The sequence below is a fragment of the Pongo pygmaeus genome, chromosome 15, assembly GCF_028885625.2.
Source record: "Pongo pygmaeus isolate AG05252 chromosome 15, NHGRI_mPonPyg2-v2.0_pri, whole genome shotgun sequence".
NCBI lineage: Eukaryota > Metazoa > Chordata > Mammalia > Primates > Hominidae > Pongo > Pongo pygmaeus.
In genome coordinates, this window is record NC_072388.2 from 16,773,851 (window position 1) to 16,793,277 (window position 19,427).

At 55.2% G+C, this 19,427-nt stretch overlaps 3 protein-coding genes across 3 annotated transcripts in view; all 3 read right to left on the reverse strand.

The window, feature by feature from the left end:
• Positions 1-1,859: 1,859 nt before the first annotated feature.
• LOC134738114 (rootletin-like) lies at positions 1,860-5,389 on the reverse strand. Its single transcript, XM_063651327.1, has 3 exons — positions 5,301-5,389; positions 2,615-2,878; positions 1,860-1,956 (listed from the first exon to the last, which is right to left on the reverse strand). Exons 1-3 carry the CDS (start codon positions 5,379-5,381, stop codon positions 1,867-1,869), a joined length of 435 nt encoding a protein of 144 aa, XP_063507397.1. The 5' UTR covers positions 5,382-5,389; the 3' UTR covers positions 1,860-1,866.
• Positions 5,390-8,319: 2,930 nt separating this feature from the next.
• LOC129012665 (spidroin-1-like) lies at positions 8,320-10,899 on the reverse strand. Its single transcript, XM_054448586.2, has 4 exons — positions 10,773-10,899; positions 8,883-9,068; positions 8,567-8,628; positions 8,320-8,485 (listed from the first exon to the last, which is right to left on the reverse strand). Exons 1-4 carry the CDS (start codon positions 10,834-10,836, stop codon positions 8,405-8,407), a joined length of 393 nt encoding a protein of 130 aa, XP_054304561.2. The 5' UTR covers positions 10,837-10,899; the 3' UTR covers positions 8,320-8,404.
• An 870-nt stretch (positions 10,900-11,769) lies between these two features.
• LOC129013198 (rootletin-like) overlaps positions 11,770-19,427 on the reverse strand; it is a 23,125-nt gene continuing 15,467 nt past the window's right edge. Inside the window, 9 exon segments of the mRNA XM_063652117.1 lie at positions 11,770-12,237; positions 12,915-13,046; positions 13,229-13,417; positions 13,734-13,894; positions 14,344-14,569; positions 15,268-15,483; positions 17,093-17,256; positions 17,545-17,665; positions 17,772-18,035. Coding sequence (XP_063508187.1) covers positions 11,770-12,237; positions 12,915-13,046; positions 13,229-13,417; positions 13,734-13,894; positions 14,344-14,569; positions 15,268-15,483; positions 17,093-17,256; positions 17,545-17,665; positions 17,772-18,035 — 1,941 coding nt within the window.

A 19,427-nucleotide genomic window follows, 5' to 3' on the forward strand; every position in this document is an offset into this window, starting at 1 on the left:
ATGCCAAACCAACCCGCAGGCACACTCCTCTCCTGGGTTCTGACCCCACCCCCAGAGCTCCCAGGCTCCTCCCCCTTGCATCCTGGTTCCACTCTCAGACTTCTCCCTACCCTGGCTCTGCCCCTCGTTCCCAAGCTCTCATCCTAGGCTCTGATTCCCCTTGCTAGACCTTTTCCCAGGGTCCTGGCTCTGTATGACCAGGGACCTGTCTCCCTCTCTACCAGGACCCGAACACTGCCGCAGCCTCCTCCCTCCACCAGCTGCCCAAGCACCCACCCCCAGCTGCCCAAGCACCCCCACTTCTGGGCTCGGCTTCACCGCAGAGCTCTCGGCCACCTCCTTGGGGATCCTGACACCCTCAGACACTATTTCTCAGGGCTCTGGCTGCACCCCAGAGCGCTCAGACTCCTTACCGGGACCCGCCCTCTCCCCTGCCCCCACCTGGAGGGCGCGAGCCCCTCCCTCCCGGCCTCTGGCTGTGCCCAGAACTCTCAAGCCCCTTCCTAAATAGACCTGCAGCTGGCGCTTGTGCAGGGCGGAGCAGATGGGATCAGAGGGAGAGTGCAGGAGTCTGAGCAGGCCGGGGAGGGGCCTTGGCTGGGCGAACCGCCTCGGCCCTGTGAGGAGTGCCGTGGTGGGGATGGGGTCCTCTGGCCCGAGAGCCCCCATGGGCTGCCACCTGACGCTGTTGGACTCAGGCTGCCGCTCTCAGCGTCAGACAGGACTGCCTGAGGGTAGGGGAGGGAGGCAGAAGGAGGCCGCAGTTAGGAACCACGGGGTTAGCTGGCAAAGACGCCCAGGCCAGGCTGGGGACCGCCTCATCCCAAATGCTCCCGCTTACAAGAAGCCTTCCTGATTTCACTTCCTCCACTAGCTCAGTCCTCAGCTCGCCACTGAGGCCTCTCATTTATTGCGAAGACGTCATTTGGTGTTGCTCACAGGTGGGCTCTGAAAGGGCCATGCCTCCCCTCTGAGACTGGGGGCTCCCCAGGGCAGAGGCCGCGTGAGCTAGCAGGGGTGCTGAGCAGCTACAGCCTGGGTCCCAGGCCCCCACCCATTTGCAGTTCAGTCCCAGGCCACCGAAAGACGTGGCGGGGGAGCCTGGGACTCCTTGGCAGGGCCCTGTCTTCCCACCTCTCTGGGCTCACACCTGTGGCAGGTCCCTTAGGCTCTACCATAGCCCCTCTCTGTCCTCTGTCTCCAGGGCCGTCTGTTCCTGTAGCTACAGGGATTCCTGGAGTGCGGGGAGGGAGACAAAGGGTGGTCGGGGTTCTGTCTTATCTGAAACCTCCCCTTTCCCTCCCTCCCTGGCCCACCACTGACCAGGTGGCCTCTGAAGCCATGTCCATAGGCCAGCCACTTGGTAGACCCCATAGCAGGCCCGAGGCCCTCACTGAACAGACCAGGCCCAGAGAAGAGTTGTGTCCTGCCACAGGTCACAAAGTCGATTGGAGGAGAGCCGGACCTAGAACCCAGGCCAGGCCTCACAGAGGGGTGACCAAATCAAGCTGTATACGGGTGGGCAGCTGGGTTTTCAGAGGCAGCATCTGGACCTGGAGAGGGCAGATGGGAGTTCAAGTCCTGCTTACTGGCTCTGAGACTGGACAAGCATTTCCCCTCTTGGGCTTCAGTTTCCCCATCTGTGTCATGAGGATTATGCTACAGGGCTGCTGGGAGGAAGAAATGGGATGGAGGAGGTGAGTGTGCTTACCACAAAGCCTGCATACCTGTGAGGGCTGAACCTGAGTGTGAGTGGGATGCTGGTGGTGGCCCAGGCAGCCCAGCCCTAAGCCTGCTACCATGGATCTCGCCGGTATCCCATCCCACCCTGCCACATCTCAGGGGCAGCTGCAGCTCACCAGGGCCTCAAACTTTTCGTCGACGTCCTTGTTGACCTGATCCTTCTCCAGATTCTGCTTGTGAAGACGCTCCACTGCCAGGGCCAGCTCTGTCACTCTGGAGTTCGGGAGCAACAGAGGTGAATAGGGGGCCACCCCCACCTGTCAAATCCACTAGTTCCGTGTCCACCATGCTTCTCCCAACCAGAGGCAGGTACCCTAACATCCACCTCCCTGGCTGTGTGACCTTAGAGAAGTCTCGACTCCTCTCCAGAGCCACACTTCTCATCTGTCAAATGGGAATGAGGTTCCCACCAGCTTTATCTCATGGGAAAGCAGTTGAGGACTTGTCCAGGTGGCAGGAGTAAGGGGCACAAGTTCTTTCTTTGTTGTTTTGAGACGGAGTTTCGCTCTGTCATCCAGGCTGGAATACACTGATGTGATCTTGGCTCACTGCAACCTGCACATCCTGGATTCAAGCGATTCTCCTGTCTCAGCCTCCCTTGTAGCTGGGATTACAGGCACACACCACCACGCCCAGCTAATTTTTTATTTTTAGTAGAGACAGGGTTTCCTCTGTTGGGCAGGCTGGTCTTGAGCTCCTGACTGCACCTGGCCACAAGTTCTGTCATTGGAGGCTAAGCTGTTTATGATATACACGGGGCAAATGCCTTCGGAACCTCAGTGGGGTGCCTGGGAAGACTGGCTGAGCTCACAGAGGAAGGCCCTGCTCCTAGTGAACAGATGCTTCCTTCTCCTCAATTCTCCAGTTTTACCTTCTGCAGGGATGCCTGCCTTGTGCGGCATCCACCAGGTAACCACCTGGCACTGAGGTCAGGCTTGTCCAGGTTGCTTTGCATCTGCTGCTGGGCCAGGTCCTTCTCGCAGAGCACCTTGTCCTGCAGCTGCTCCTGCAGCTGGGCCTGCAGCAGGGCTTGCTTCTCCAGGGCTGCCTGGACCCTGCTCTCTGCCAGCCGCAGGCCCATGCTCAGTCCCAGGCCGACCTCCTGGACAGCTCCTCTCCCAGCTGCTGCAGGTCCCTTGGGAAGAGAGCACAGGATGGGGATGGGATGGGGCTCGCTCCCAACTACAAATTAAAACTACGCTGGGGCCGGGTGTGGCAGCTCACACCTATAATCCCAGCACTTTGGGAGGCCGAGGCGGGCAGATCACCTGAGGTCAGGAGTTCAAGACCAGCCTGGCCAACATGATGAAACCCCATCTCTACTAAAAATACAAAAATTAGCCAGGCGTGGTGATGCACTCCTGTAGTCCCAGCTACTTGGGAGGCTGAGGCAGGAGACTTGCTTGAACCTAGGAGGTGGAGGATGCAGTAAGCTGAGATCATGCCACTGCACTCCAGTCTGGGTGACACAGCAAGACTGTGTCACAAAAAAATCAATAAATAAAATAAAAATAAAACTACACTGGGCTGGGTGCGGTGGCATGCACCTGCAGTCCCAGCTATGCAGGAAGCTGAGGCAGGATTGTTTGAGCCCAGGAATTTGAGGCCAGCATGGGAAACATAGTGAGACTCCATCTCAAAAACAAAAGAGGAATAAACAACAGCAACAACAAAAAAAACCCTACACTGGGATGCCATTTGTCCACTCTCAGATTGGGGGAAAAAGGGGTCACATAATACACAGGGAGGGGCTCTGGGGTAACAGGCCCTCCCTTACACAGCTGGTGGGAGGGTGAGTACAACCACGATGGACGGCACTGAGAAAGAGCTCCGAAAACTATGCATGCATAGGACCTTCCCCACCAGCTCCTCCTCTAAGAACATATCCAAAGATATACCCCAGCACAGAGGAGATGGCTCGTGGACAAGGAGGTTCACTGCAGCATTGCTCGTGTAAGAAATCCTGGTGACAACCTAAATGTCTATCAAAATGGACTGCTATTAAGTACACGATGGTACATCCTTTAAGTGGAAAACTGTGACCAAGAAAAGCCAGTGGAGAAGTTCTTCCTGGCCTGATCCAGAGCCACCTCCCAGTTATAACTAGTAGGTGAAGAAAGCATCTTCAAGAACTGTGAAGATGAAATTTTACCAGGCGTATATACAAAAAAGTGTGTGTATGTGTGATCTGCTTTATTTGCTTATACAAAATAACCCTGGAAAGTCACTTAAGAAACTGGTAGGCCAGGCACGGTGGCTCATGCCTGTAATCCAAGCACTTTGGGAGGCCGAGGCTGGAGGATCACCTAAAGTCAGGAGTTCAAGACCAGCCTGGCAAATATGGCAAAATCCCGCCTCTACTAAAATTACAAAAATTAGCTAGGTGTGGTGGCTCACGCCTGTAATCCCAGCTACTTGGGAGGCAGAGGTGGGAGAATCGCTTGAACCCGGGAGGCTGAGGTTGCAGTGAGCCAAGATCGTGCCACTGCATTCCAGCCTGGGAGACAGAGCGAGACTCTATCTCAAAAAAAAAAAAAAAAAAAAAAAGAGGAAAAAGAAAACTGACAATGCTTCTCATGGTAACTTGGTGGCCAACAGAAAAAAGAAAAAAAGAAAGAAAGAAAAAAATTGTATATATAAAAAGAAAAAGAAGCTGATAACCTCCAAGGAGGGAAGGGGAATATCTGGGGTCTGAGGTGAGAGGGAGCCGTTTTACTGTGTACTCTTTTGAAATGTGAACCTTGTGAACATGTGACTTAATCAAAAGTAAAATATAAAAATTTTAAAGGCTACTTAAAAAATTTTTTTTTGTTTTTGTGTTATTTCAGATGGAGTCTCGCTCTGTCGCTCAGGCTGGAGTGCAGTGGTGTGGTTTCGGCTCACTGCAACCTCCGCCTCCCCAGTTCAAGTGATTCTTCTGCCTCAGCCTCCCGAGAAGCTGGAATTATAGATGTATGTCACCACACCCAGCTAATCTTTGTATTTTTAGTAGAGACAGGGTTTCACCATGCTGGCCAGGTTGATCTTGAACTCCTGACCTCAGGTGATCCACCCGCCTCAGCCTCCCCAAGTGCTGGGATTACAGGCGGGAGCCACCATGCCTGGCCTTAAAATAAGGCGTGGTGGCCCATTTCTGTAATTCCAGCACTTTGGGAGGCTGAGGAAGATGGATTGCTTGAGCCTAGGAGTTCCAGACGAGCCTGGGCAACATAGCAAGACCCTGTCTCAAAAAAAAAAAATTAGCTGGGCATAGTGATGAACACTTATAGTCCCAGATACTTGGGAGGCTGAGGTGGGACGATCACTTCAGCCTGGGAGGTCAAGCCTAACGTGAATTGTGATTGTGCCACTGCACTCCAGCCTGGGCGACAGACAGAGACTGTCTCAAAAAAAAAAATAAGAAATGTATTTTAAGTCCATAATACAGGTTAAATCCTTTCCTTTCCTTTCCTTTCCTGAATGAACTGTACCACTGGTTATCCAATAGTAAGGAGGGAAAGTGCCTCATTATAGAATTCGAATTAATATACAAAGGAGTGACTAAATGAGAAGCTCACAGTTTTGCAGCCTCTGATGAGTGGGTTGGATCTTGAAAAGAGAGACAGCTGGCATAGGGGCCTCCTGATGGAAGAAGACATTCTACTTATGGAGTCTTGAGGAAAAAAAACAAACAAGTAGAAGAACCTGAATCTGACCGAGCTTTAGATCCAACATCCAATTTACAGGAAATACACGGGATAAAGAAACATGTTAACTGACACCATAAGGATGCAACCAGCAAAATCCAGACCATGAGAATCTCCAAGGACAACTGGCCCAGTTTCCTGAACAAATAAGTTAAAACGGACTTAAAAGACAAAGCAGGGGCCAGACGCAATGGCTGGGGCCTGTAATCCCAGCAGTTTGGGAGACCAAGGTAGGTGGATCAGCTGAGGTCAAGACCAGCCTGGCCAACATGGTGAAGCCCCCATCTCTACTAAAAATACAAAAGTTAGCTGGGCTTGGTGGCGCACTCCTGTGATCCCAGCTACTCAGGAGCCTGAAGCCATAGAATTGCTGAACCCAGGAGGCAGAGGTTGCAGTGAGCCAAGATCCTGCCACTGCACTCCAGCCTGGGCAACAAAGCGAGACTCCATCTCAAAAAACAAAAAAAAGACAAAGCAAGCATTCACATTATGTGAATGTCTGTGGATCTGGATTCAAACAAATTGCAAAGAAAACACTAAAGCAAGACTACCTGTGCCTTTTTTTTTTTTTTGAGACAGAGTTTCACTCTGTCACCCAGGCTGGAGTGCAGTGGTGTGATCTCCACTCACTGAAACCTCCGCCTCCTGGGTTCAAGCGAGTCTGGTGCCTCAGCCTCCCCAGTAGCTGGGATTACAGGCATGTGTCACCACACCTGGATAATTTTTGTATTTTTAGTAGAGATAGGGGTCTCACCATGTTGGCCAGGCTGGTCTCGAACTCCTGACTTCAGGTGATCCGCCCGCCTCGGCCTCCTGAAGTACTGGGATTATAGGTGTGAGCCACTGCACCTGGCCTATCTGTGACATTTATGAGACATATGGAAAATTTAGACACTGGCTATTTGATGATATTAAGACAAGATTATTAAACCAGGTGTGGTTGCTCACACCTGTAATCCCAGCACTTTGGGAGGCCAAGGCAGGAGGATCATGTGGGCTCAGGAGTTCAAGACCAGCCTGGGCAACAAAGTGAGAATTCAACTCTACAAGAAATAAAAAAATCAGCAAGCTTGGTGGCATGCACCTGTGGTCCCAACTGCACAGGACCTGAGGTAGGAGGATTGCTTCAGACCAGGAGGCCGAGGCTGTGGTGAGCCATAAAGAAAAGAAAAGATTACTAACTAAAACGTTTTTAATGCACTAAATGAAATACCTTGGCCTCCTGCCTTGGGGCTCTCTCCGCAGCCTCCCTGACACTACTGTTGAACTGACTGCTCACACCGATCAGACACCCCTGCTCAAAGATCAGGCAGGCCCAAGCTCCCCTGCTGAGGCAGGCTCTCCTTTTCCTGTACCAGCTCTTCCTTGCAACCCCCCTGGCTGCCATGGGCTCCCACCTCCATGCCTTTGCTCATGCCTTGCTCCTGCTTGGAGTGCCTGCTTCTCTGCTTCAACCCTACCCATCCCTTGAGGCTCTGTGCAAATTCCATCTCCACGAAGCAGTTTTTCTGACCTCCCCACCCCTCCCATCCTTCTGAGCCTCCAGGACATTCCCTCTATCCCACGTACATATCACTGACCACTCGCTTCCTCAGTCTAGAATTTTGGGGATCTACATCTTTTCATCACTAGAGGCTGTGAGGTCCTTGGTAGCAAAGCTGAATATTCTAGTGGATTAAAATCAGGAACTTCAGCCTGGCATGGTGGCTCATGCCTATAATCCCAGCACTTTTGGAAGCTGAGGCTGGTGGATTGTCTGAGTACAGGAGTTCGAGACCAGCCTGGGCAACATGGTGAAACCCCGTCTCTACTAAAATACAAAAAAAAATTAGCCAGGCGTGGTGGCATGTGCCTGTTAGCCCAGCAACTTGGGAGGCTGAGGCAGGAGAATTGCTTGAACTCAGGAGGTGGAGGTTGCAGTGATCCAAGATGGTGCCACTGCACTCCAGCCTGGTGACAGAGCAAGACTCCATCTCAAAAAAAAAAACAAAAAACAAAAAACAAAACCCTGACTCAGCCACTTATGTACTACTGTGTGACCTCAGGAAGATCACTCAACCTCTCTGGGCCTCAATGTCCTCATTGGTAAAATGGGAATGAACACAGTTCCTACCTCACAGGGAAGGTACGAATATTAGTTGAAATGAAATATACAAAGAGCCTAGCCCAGAGTAAGCATCTAATAAATGCTGACTGCCACGACTGTGGTAATGGTTATTACAAGTTGCCTCTGTGTCCTCACAGGCCCTTGTGCACAGTAGGTGCATTGAGTTGAATGGAAATTCAACTGAGTTGAGTTGGATGTAAAGAGCAGGGCTGGCTCTCGGCCTGTGCACAGAGTTGTGTCCCAGCGGCCACGCTCAGCCTCCCAAGCCTCAGGGCTCCCTGCTACACAGGAACCAAGGTTTCAAGTCCTCTTTTGGCTGCAAGAGGCAGCAAGGAAGAGCAAAAAAAAAAGGACCTAGCCTTGCAACCCAGCTGCCAGTTGCACGACTGTGGGCAGGTTACTTATCCTCTCTTTATTTATTTTGAGACAGAATCTTGCTTTGTTGCCCAGGATGGAGTGCAGTGGCATGATCTCTCAGCCTCCAGAATAGCTAGGATGACAGGCGTGAGCCACCGGGACCGGCCTTAACCTCTCTTTATAATGAGGAGAGTGATAGCACCTACCACATGCAGTTATCACGAGGAATAAAGGTCAATTCACACCATGCGCATGGTACATGCTACGCATTGACAAAGATCAGCTGTTGTGATGACGGCTATTTACTTGTGCTAACATGCTCCCTCGGACTGTGCTCCCTCTCCCTCTCCAGGCTTCTGAGTGTTCCCTCCTCTGCAGTGCCCCTTCCCTTCAGCCAAGCTGGCCTCCATGCACCCCCATGCCTACCTCCTCCTCGCACCTCCAGGCTGCCTCCCACTGCTCCAGCTCCTTGCAGCTGCGTGTCCAGTCGCTGGTCGCCTTTCGTATGTCCTCACTCAGAGCCTGGTTGGCCGAACCTGCCTGGTCCAGCTGTTCTCAGAGCATGGCATTCACCTGGGCCAGGCTGGCACTCCTGAATGGGGCACAGTGGATCAGTAGGCGCTCGCCCAGGGGGCCACCCTGCCAGCCCTGGCCCTCCCTGCTGTGCCTTCACCTCGGCTGCTCTTCCTCGAGCCAGATGAGGATGCTCTCCAGGTCTTGGCTGTGGTCTGTGTTCTGGGTGGGAGAGAGGTTAAAGCATCAGGCTGGGCAGGTGGAGGGCAGGGCCTGCCCCTGCCCCACCCTGGCATCCACCCTCAGCCACTACTGCTCCAGCTCTCCGGATCTCTCCAGCAGCTGCTGCTCCAGCTCTAAGAACCTCTTCTTGTAATGGACAATCTGGGGATTGGGAGCTGATGGTGAGCCCCAGGGGTGGGGGCAGGGCAAAGTGAACAGGTGGGAGGACAGGAGCAGGAGTGGGTGGCCCTGACCTTGCCCTGCAGCCGCTGCACAAGCTGGGCCTGCTGCTGCTGGCCCTCCTGGTAGGCCTGCAGCTTGTGCCAGTAGGAGGCCTGCTCCTCCTGCAGCTGCCTCCGCAACTCCACGATCTGCTGTACCAGCCCCCTGGGCTCCTGAGTCTCCAGCTCCCCAGACTCCAGCCGCAGAGCCTGCTCCACCTGCAGGGAAGGGCCCAGGGTGAGAGTCCTGGGCTTCCTGGGAAGGCAGGCTCAGGCCTCTGTAGGTGGCGCCAGGCTTGGCCCAGACCCACAATGCCTTGTAGGCTGATAGCCTGGCACCCTGGGGAGCAGGCCCATGTGGGCAAGCCCAGGGGCCGTGCACGTGTGCATGGGGTGATGCAACCATGCATGGACACGCAGATGGGGCATGCGTGGACACATGCAGGTGAGCCCACAAACCCAAACCATGCAGGCAAAGCTCAAAGGTGCACCTGGGTCAACCTCAGGGGCCTCAGTACACCATGTGCCTCTCCTCCAGAACACTTAGCCCTGTCGTGATTTCTGTTTATTACACAGATGCTTGAGTCTCCCCACCATGCCCCCACCACAATGTGGGCTCAGGAAAGCCTGGATTTTTTCTTCCTCATTGTATCTTAGTACTAGAACGGTGGCTGTGGAATGGCATGGCTCACACTCAGTAAATATTTCTTGCGATGGTGAATTAATGGCATGAGCTCATGGGAATACATTCAAAACAGAAGTGTGAATCTGTCTGTGCATATCTGAGCTTAAAGATATGCACACACATAACACATACAGGCAACCTCAAACATCCCCAGGGGGACACGAATGAACCCCCTAATATACACAGCATTAAGATTTGTAAGAGGTGCACACAGATGTTCCCCTATACAGCGCCTGCATATTAATGCCCTCTTCTGGCTGGTGCAGTGGCTCATGCCTGTAATCCCAGCACTTTTGGAGGCCAAGGCAGGTGGATCACTTGAAGTCAGGGGTTCGAGACCAGCCTGGCCAACATGATGAAACCCCGTCTCTACTAAAAATATAAAAATTAGCTGGGTGTGGTGGCATGCACCTGTAATCCCAGTTACTCAGGAGGTTGAGGCAGGAGAATCGCTTGAACCTGGGAGGCGGAGGTTGCAGTGAGCCGAGATCATGCCACTGCACTCCATCTTGGGCGACAGAGCAAGACTCCATCTTTATTTATTTATTTATTTGAGACAGAGTCTCACGCTGTCTCCCGGACTGGAGTGCAATGATGCGGTCTCAGCTCACTGCAAACTCCGTCTTCTGGGCTCAAGTGATTCTCCTGCCTCAGTCTCTCGAGTAGCAGGGACTACAGGTTTGCATCACCATGCTCGCTTAATTTTTTGTGTTTTTAATGGAGACGGGATTTCAGTATGTTGGCTGGTCTCGAACTCCTGACCTTGTGATCCACCTGTCTCAGCCTCCAAAACTGCTGGGATTACAAGCGTGAGCCACAGCGGCTGGCCCAAGACTCTGTCTTTAAAAAAAAAAAAAAAAAAAAAAAAAAAAAAAAAAAAAAGCCCCCTCCGTCCTCACCTCAGGAAAGCCTCTGCTGATGCCCTTCCTCCACCCCCAGGCAGCTTCCATCCCCCGCATCCTCAGACCCCTGTGGACTCTGGCTGCCCCTACCAGCCATGGAACCCTCTCGACTCCCTTAAGACATCTGCTGGCCCCAGGTGGTCCTTCATCTTCCCCAGCTGTTGGGGGGAAGGGAGTGAGGGAGGAGCAGGGCAGTGTGAGAGCACACAGTGGGTTGGGGGCACCCAGCAGGGACAACACCCCAGCCCAGCTGACTCTGACGCTAGCCCTGCACTCACCATCCACATCCTCAGGACCCAGCCTGCTACAGCCTGGGCAGGGCATTCAAAAGCCCACCTGTGCAGGGCCACGCCAGCCACATGAAGCCAACAGAAGGGCAGCTGCTCTCACCCACGCTCATCTCGGGTCTTGGGTCCAGGCCAGGTTAGCGGTAGGGAAGGTGCCCTCCAGGCCTGCATCAACCCTGTATGCCCAGAGATGCTCTATGAGCCACAAAGCAAGGACATCTCTACCCACCCCACCCCGGGGACACGTGCATGGCAGTGCCACCAATAGGGAGGAGCTAACTGTGATTACTTGGCGGCTTCCCCCTGAGTCTGGAGGAACACAGTCCAAGGGTGTGCAGGGGAGGTGGAAGTAGGGGGTTTCTGCCTGGATGGCGGCTGCAGGCCTGCCAAGTGTCTGTGCCAAGCCCACTGAGGACAATGGTGAGCAGTGTCCGCATCTGTGTGTGTGTGGTGGTGGCCTGGGGCAGCCACACATGCTGTGCACTGATGTTGGTGGGCCTCACTAGATGCGAGTGTGGTGTATTTTGTCATTTGTCTCCACACAGGACCCTGTGTGTGTCCGTGTGTGGGTGCTGAGTTCACGTCGACGGTTTGGTGCCTCTGAGCCTTCTCGTGAACGGGTAAGGCAGCATCTGTGACTGAAGGTCTATGTTGTGGCGTGGGTGTTGGGCCTGGCTGTGTGTATCAGGGCATATGTCTCTGTGTGTCGGCAAGGTAAGTGTATGACCACATGTGGGTGGGTCTGGGGAGTGTGCCTGGGCTCCCTGGTATGTGTGATACACACTTTGTGCATCTGGGCATACCTTTGTGGGCCGATTGGTGGCTGTGTTGAACTGTATGCTTTTTCTGTCCGTGTGCACCCATGAGGTGGGAGACGGTGTGCTGTGTCATCTGCATATGGGTGTTATGGGTCCGCGGTGGTGGGAGGACTGTTCTGTGCCTGTGTGGGGGTTGTGTGCCATCTGGCTGTGGGTGCAGGTAACACTGAATATTCTGTGAATTGGAGTGTTTCTGTTTGGCCTGGCTTTAGGGTCTCACTATGTTGTTTATGGCATGTTTTGTGCATCTGTGTGTCTCTGTGTGCGGCCTGGTGTGGCTGCCCCTGAGCATGGAGCAAGGGGGAGCAGGGCCATGGCAGGAAGGCCTGGGGCCCAGGAGCATCCCGTGACTCCTGGTCTGGTCTTGGCTGACACCAGCGCAGAGCCAACCCCACCCTTTTTGGTTATCGGAGCCATCAACTGCCTACACCCACGAGGTCTTGCCTGGGTCTCTCCTCTTCCTCCAGCCCCACACATCCATCCTGGCCCAGCCTTCCAAGGGGGCCTGCACACCTGCTCCTCCAGCCCATGCACCCTCTGGCGGTGTGCCTGCTCCCAAACCTCCAAAGTGCACTCAGTCTGTGCCTGGGCACTGCACAACCGCTCCACCTCCTGCTGCAGCTCCAGCTGCTGCTGCTGTGCATCCACCTCCAGCTGGGCTTGGCTATGGCTCTGCTCCAGCACCACCACCTGTGCCTGCAGGGAGGGGCTGTGGTCCGGGTTCTGGCCCAGTGTGAGTGTGTGTGTGCATGTGTGATGGGTTGTCAGGTACCTCCCCGGGACACAGCCAGTGCAGAGGGGGAAGGCAGGAGAGATCCTTGTGTGTCTTCCATCCTGCTGGCCCTGACAGTGAGCCTGTGAGCCCAGGGTGAGTGCACCCAATGACCCCCACTCAGGCAGGTGCGTGGACACACACACACACACACACACAGAGACTTCACACACGCAGGCACAAAGACAAGCATGTAAATACCTATCTGGACTCACACAGGTGCATGTGTATGTGCAAAGGCCCAACTCCCCCATGCACGAAAACATCTGTACACAAACACATATTCACAGTACCTAGACACGCCACACCGTGCACAAGATTCATGCTCCATACACAAGAATCGTCACATGGATTCTCACACTGCTGCATGGCCACAACATACATGAACCCACAGGCTCACGTGCAAACAGGCCTTTAGTGTCTTTTCTGTACACCTTAGGGAGAACCCCTCCCTCCATGGCCCGGCTGGGTCACTGGAAGGCTCAGGGCCCCTGGGGGAGGGTTTATGGGCCCTGGGCTGGCTGGGCCATCAGCTCCACTGGGATTGCTGAGCACTCAGACTAGGGATGAAGTTGGGGTCCTGGACTGGGTGGGGTCAGACCTCCAGCTGCTGGATCTGCCTCTGCACCTCTGCCAGCTCCAGCTCAGCCCCCGTGAGGGTGCGGTCCAGGCGGCCCTTCTCTGTGCTCAGCAGCACTGTGTCCTCACGGCTACGAAGCTTCTCCTGCTCTACCTAGGCAGGAGAGCCGGAGGAGATCAGGGTGCCAGGAGGAGCTTACGGAGGGGGCTCAGTTTCCTGAACCCCAATGGAATAACCTAACCCCACCAGAGGCAGCAGACCCCGGGGATGTGCAGTGGGATCCACCATGGTTAGGCCCGAGAGGAAGTGAGGGGAGAGCCTGGGGAGCAGCCCACCTTGTCCAGCGTCCTCCTGAGGGCTACACGGTCCTTCTCCAGCCGCAGGGCTGAGCACTCCACCTCCCGCTTCTTGGCTTCCAGCTGAGCCAGGGCACGCTGCAGGCTGCCCAGGCGCTCCTGCAGCAGCCGCCGCTCGTCCTGCAGCTTCTGGACCGTGTGCAGGGCTGCAGCCTCACCCTCCTGCCGCTGCCCCAGCACCTGCAACAGAAGCCAGGCAGGCCCCGAATCCCTCTGGGCCTGAACGTACTTATCTGAAGCTTGGGGACGATGAGGCTGGCCCAGTCACAGAGCAGGTGACAGTGAGGCCCACATCAGAGAATTGTCACCTGAAGCCAAACCTTTCTGAGTCTCAGTTGCTCCATCTGTATAACAGGACTACGCTCTGAATGAAACATGTTTCCTTACTGGAGGCTGCACCAGGGTTTGGGATGAGTTTGAGATGGGTGGGAACGTCCCCACCCTATCCCAGGGCCTCACAGTCTTGGGGACAGAGGGGGCACACCCTGGCCCTCATCTCCTGTAGCTGTTGTAGCTGGCCCTCTGCCTCCATCCGCTGCAGCTGCAGGTCAGCCACCTCTCCTTGCAACTTCTGCAGCTGCTCGCCCAGGGAGCTGCTCTGCTTCCATGCCTCAGATAATGCCTGCCGGGCAGCATCCAGCCATTCTTGGGGGACAGGGCCTGATGGTGCCTGGCTGGCCTGGGAGCCCTAAGGAGTCCTCTCTATTCTGTACCTCCGGACAGGTCCACAGGGCATAAAACAGGCAGTCATCTCACCTGGAGGGTGGGGTGCACACCAAACCCATCCACGGCCTATCCGCTGACCTGCGTAAGATGGGTGGGACCCACTCAGACAGCAACTCTCCCCAATAAACCCTGCCCCTGGGTCCCCCCAAGTCTATACTAGTAGTCTTGTCTTCTTACGGGACATACCCAGAGCCTCTTCTCATTGGCTGATGGTCTACTGGGCCCACACCCTCCCTTCAAAGCCTGCTCTCATTGGCTCCAACTGACTGCCCCATTGGCTGGCTCTTTACCAGGGCCCCCCTCCAAGCCTGCTCTTACTAGCTGACTCTCTCGCTGGACCCACCCCAGCCAGACCCTGGGCCCGAGACCTGGGAGTACTTGGTGGTCATGTTCACAGGCGGTCAGAGCCTTCTGTAGATGCAGGTTTTTGTCCTGAGTGCTGTTGAGGCTGGCACTGCTCTGGGCCAGGGCCTCTGTGAGGCCCCACACCTTGTCCCACAGGGCCCCCTCGCTTTCCTCCACCTTGGCCAGAGCCCCGTTCAGCCACTCCACAGTCAGCTGCAGGGTCCCTGCCTTCACCTCGCTGTCGGCCACCTGGCAGGAGGACAGCCAGAACAATCAGGAGGCTGTTCCCATCTGGCCTCTACACCTCTGCTCCTACTGTGAGCTCCACTTGGCATGCCCAATCCACACCCTCCCCACTTCTCTCTGGGCCTCCATCATGGAGACCCACTGTTGCTAAGCACTCCCGCTGGCTCAGCCTACTGCAACCTGGGCCCCGTCCCACTGCTGGCTAACTACTCGTGCCCAGAGTGTCATCAACCTAGTTGTCTCAGACTCCCTGGTCTCCTCCCTGTCCTCATTCCCCTCTCCTCTCTGCCATGGAAGGGAAAGGGAAACCACCACAACTCTAAAATTTTCCATGTTTGACTTTGGTGGGTGTTCAGGCAAGGCTAGCTGAATTACTTAACATTCCAGTTAGAGCTGAGCTTCCTAGCAGTCAAGGCAAAAAGGGAAATGAGTGAAACCTACATCTCTAACTTGTCTCAGATGACTCCTATGCATGCACATTCTGTCATCAAATAGTCCTGAATTCTAATTTTGGCTGTGCCTCTTCATAGCTATGGGATCTTGGATAATGACATCACTTCTCAGCCTCCATTTGTCCATCTGTGAAATGGGGATGTGGGTAATACTTGCCTCACAGGGTTGTTGGGGGACTGCATAGTGCCTACAAAGCTCTCGTCACAGGGCCTGTGAACACTGTGACTGTGATGTGGGGAGGGGCCCACCTGTCTCTGCAGGGAATCCACCGGATCCTGGAGGGCCTGGGCTTGGGCCTCGAGGTCACTCAGGCCCAGGTGGCTGCTCTGCAGCTCCCCCACAAGCGAGCGCCGCTGCAGCTCCAGCTTGACGGTGCGGCTCTCGGAGGCGTCCGGGAGTTCCTTCAGGCGCCGCTTGTCGCCCTCCAGCTTTGTTTCACTGGCCTTCATCTTGCTGATCTTCTCCTGCAGGTGGTGCGGGGCTCAGGCCCAGACGTCCAGTGCACCCCGCAGTCCTCCCGCACAGGCCCTGGGGCCCTTGGGGGAAGAGTGGTGATCAGCCTCTAAGGGTGACCTGTGTGACCTGGGGCCGGCCTGGGACCCTCTGGGGGCCTCGGTCTCCCCATGTGTTCCCAAGATGAGTGGATGTGAAGATCCCAGAGCCCACCTTCCAGTTTTAGCCCAGGCCAATGGGCTGTGGAACCTGGGACTGCCCCTTCACGCTCTCTGGCCACATTTCATATCTGTACAGTGGGGACACTGGATTGGTCCCAGGGTACCACAACCTGGGTGCTCACAGGAGCCCTGAGGAGGGGCTGTAGAAATGCAGATTCCGAGGCCCTCCTCCTGCCCCACTGACTCGTGCAAACTGAGCTGAGCCGGACAGTTCTGAGGGGGCTCTGCTGTTCTAGGGTTTCAGGTGGTGATTCCCCCTCCCCTGCCCAGGGTCAGCCAGTGAAGAAGGCCTGGGGAGTGGGGATGGGACAGGAAGACAGACAAGGGGTCCTCCCATCGCTGGTACTATATTAGAGACAGGGTGGATCAACGGGGTGTTACTAGAGCCTCCCCAGCCCCTATCCTGAGCCTGGCCCCTCTGCCACCCTGCCCAGAGCCCCAGCACTGCCCTGTCTGGGGCCCCCACTCTGGCTCCTGCCCAGGTTTGTTCCTGGCCTCCTCCCGCAACCCCTGCGGCTGGGCCCATGGCCAGGGCTGAAGCTGCAGACACAACAGTCCAGCTAAGCTTGGCCCCAGGCCAGAGGCCTTGGGGGTGGGGGCAGTCGCCGGGAGGGCGGAGGGGAGCTTTAGCTGCACTGTCACCACCAGGGCCTGAGTTTCCTGTCCCAGACAGACGCGCACACACACCAGCACACACTGCTGTCCGCCAAACACACATCAAAACCACAGAACTACAGAGACATAAAACAGAGGCCCTCTGAGTGCCACCTGTGATAAGAGCCTGTGTGTGTCACCCTGTGAGGTCATCACTGCTCCTCCTTTTACAGAAGAGGAAAATGAAAACCAGGCAGATGACAGCTCAAAGCCCAAGCTCTCTTTCTTTTCTTCTTGTTTTTTTTTTTTTTTTTTTCTGACAGGGTCTCACTCTGCCTTGCTAGAGTGCAGTGGCATGATCACAGCTCATTTCAGCCTCGACTTCCTGGGCTCCAGTGATCTTCCCATCTTAGCCTCCCAAGTAGCTGGGACTACAGGCCCACACCACCACGCCCAGCTAATTTTTGTATTTTTCATAGAGATGGGGTTTCACCGTGTTGCCCAGGCTGGTCTCAAAACTCTTGGGCTCAAGGGATCCACCCACCTCGACCTCCCAAAGTGCTAGGATTACAGGCATGAGCCACCTACTGCACCTTGACCAAGCTCTTTTTTCTACAGCCTAGTGACCACAAGTGACATAAGAGGATGGAGTCTGAACATGGTTTCACAGAGTCACAGGCGGGTCACCTCAGTGGGTTGCAGAGAGACTCAGGCAGACAGACACAGGGAGACACACGTAAGAGTTAGACACCCACTCGGATACACAGATTCCCCGTCGCCCCGCTGGCCCTCAGCTCTTGCCCACCTGGCTGGCCTGGAGCTCGCTCTCGGTGGCCTGAAAGCTCCTCTCCAGTGTGGCCACCTGGTCCAGTGTGGCCCGGTGCCCCCGATCACTGTGCTGCACAATCTCCTCCTGCAGCGCCAGCTCTGCCTTGACCCCGCTCAGCCGCCCATCCACACTGCACCTGGCTGCGGTCACCACCCACCCCATCAGGCATGGCCAAGCACAGCCCCGAGACCCAAACCAGGTCACAAAATGTCCAGCCTGCACTCCACCCAGTGCAGGGCCAGACTGTCTGCACCCTTCATAGTGTGTGAGCCTGCACACAGGTGAGGCTGTCCAAGGAGGGTCCTCTTGGAGACAGCCCCAAATCAGGTCATGGGGGCCACGGCAAGGCCAGAGGCCAATCCCCCGGCTCCTGCTTCAACTGCCCAAAACACAGGAGAGAGAACAGGGACCCCAATGATCAGACACACCTTCCTCACTCTCAGCCACTGCCTTCTGCAGCTGCCTGACCCTCGAGGTTGCGCTGTCCCTCTCAGCCTCCATCTTGGCCAGCTGGCGATTCAGGGCACTGGTCTGGGTCCGAAGTTTATCCTGCAGCCCCGACATGGGGGAAGAAAGGAAGACCCCTGCTCTGACCACCCTGCCACCTCTCAGGGCCCTCCAGGTTCCCTATTCAGCCACGCACACTCAGGCTTACCCGTTCTCTCTGGGCACTCCCTAGCTCCTGCACGAATTCCCGGAGGGCCCCACGAACTGCCTCCGGGTCCAGCTCTGGATGAGCCGGGGAGGTGGCAGGTCCTGGAGATGGTGGCTGAGACCCAGGGCTGCATTCTAAGGTGCTGAGGCTGCTGAGCCCTTCCCCACTTCCTAGAAGAGAAGACTTGCTCAGTGATGCAGGAGCCATGGGCCTCCCATGCATCTCACTTACTCCCACATACATCTCACTCACTGTCATCCCTGCCTTTCCCAACAGCCCTCAGAATCAAGCCCAACTTCTCTGCTATAGCTTAGGGGCCTTCTTGCCCATCCCAGCTGAAACCCTCTCACCTTTACAAACTGGCCACCCTGCATCCCCCATGTTCTAGCACATTCTTTTTCCCAGCCCTAGGGCATCTGTAGATGCTGCTCACCTTTCCCCATGGTCTCTCTTTGACTGGCCCATCCTTTAGGGCCATCCCCCTCCCTCAGAGGCCTCTCTGGCCACAAGCTGGTTTACAGTGAGCTCATCCCACCCTCAGGGGATGTCGGGGGGGATGTCTGCCACCCTACCCCGATCATGAGCACCATGAGGGCTGGGCCTCATCTCTTCCATACACCACTGTTCCCAGGGCCCAGTGCAAGGGTGGCTGCTGCATCACCTCAAGTCTCTCCATACTGAGTGCCTACTGTGCTAGGCACTTCATCTTCATCACAACTTCCTGACAGGTAAGGAACAATTAACCCTCTTCCCAGACAAGGCTGGCACAAAGCAGTTAAGTGATTTGCTTGTTCTCTTGACTGGGTGTGGTGGCTCAGGCCTGTAATCCCAGCACTGTGTGGTCCCAGACTGGTGGATCACTTGAGGTCAGGAGTTTAAGACCAGCCTGGCCAACATGGTAAAACCCCGTGTCTACTGAAAATACAAAAATTGGCCAGGCGCAGTGTCTCAAGCCTGTAATCCCAGCACTCTGGGAGGCCAAGGTGGGCAGATCACCTGAGGTCAGGAGTTCGAGAACAGCCTGGCCAACACAATGAAACCCCATCTCTACTAAAAACACAAAAATTAGCTGGGTGTGGTGGCACACGCCTGTAATCCCAGCTACTCAAGAGGCTGAGGTTGCAGAATTGCTTAAACCCGGGAAGCAGAGCTTGCAGTGAGCCGGGATCGAACTGCTGCACTCCAGCCTGGGTGACAGAGCAAGACTCCATCTGAAAAAAGAAGAAAGAAAAGACTGGGAACAGTGGCTCACGCCTGTAATCCCAGCACTTTGAGAGGCTGAGGTGGGCAGATCATGATGTCAGCAGTTCGAGACCAGCCTGGCCAACATGGTGAAACCCCGTCTCTATTAAAAGTCCAAAAATTAGGTGCAGTGGTGGGCACCTGCAATCCCAGCTACTCAGGAGGCTGAGGCAGGAGAATTGTTTGAACTGGGACCCAGGAGGCAGAGGTCGCAGTGAGCCAAGACTGCACTATTGCACTCCAGCCTCAGAGACAGAGGGAGACTCTGTCAAAAAAAGAAGAAAGAAAAGAAAGAAAAGAAAGGAAGGGAAGGAAGGGAAGGAAGGGAGGAAGGGAAGGAAAGGAAGGAAGGGAAGGAAGGAAGGAAGGGAAGAAAAGGAAGGAAGGGAAGGAAGGGAGGGAGGAAGGAAGGAA

What these genes read in the sequence shown, in the direction of transcription:
- LOC134738114 (XM_063651327.1), bottom strand. Translation starts at nt 5,381, where the DNA reads ATGTCTTCTTCCATCAGGAGGCCCCTATGCCAGCTGTCTCTCTTTTCA. An exon ending in TCATCAGAGGCTGCAAAACT is followed by an intron (nt 2,879 to 5,300) that starts GTGAGCTTCTCA and finishes TCTCTTCCCAAG; the next exon opens with GGACCTGCAGCAGCTGGGAG. An exon ending in GGCAGGCATCCCTGCAGAAG is followed by an intron (nt 1,957 to 2,614) that starts GTAAAACTGGAG and finishes CCCGAACTCCAG; the next exon opens with AGTGACAGAGCTGGCCCTGG.
- LOC129012665 (XM_054448586.2), bottom strand. Translation starts at nt 10,836, where the DNA reads ATGAGCGTGGGTGAGAGCAGCTGCCCTTCTGTTGGCTTCATGTGGCTG. An exon ending in GCTGGCGTGGCCCTGCACAG is followed by an intron (nt 9,069 to 10,772) that starts GTGGGCTTTTGA and finishes CCTTCCCTGCAG; the next exon opens with GTGGAGCAGGCTCTGCGGCT. An exon ending in CTCGAGGAAGAGCAGCCGAG is followed by an intron (nt 8,486 to 8,566) that starts GTGAAGGCACAG and finishes TGCCCCATTCAG; the next exon opens with GAGTGCCAGCCTGGCCCAGG.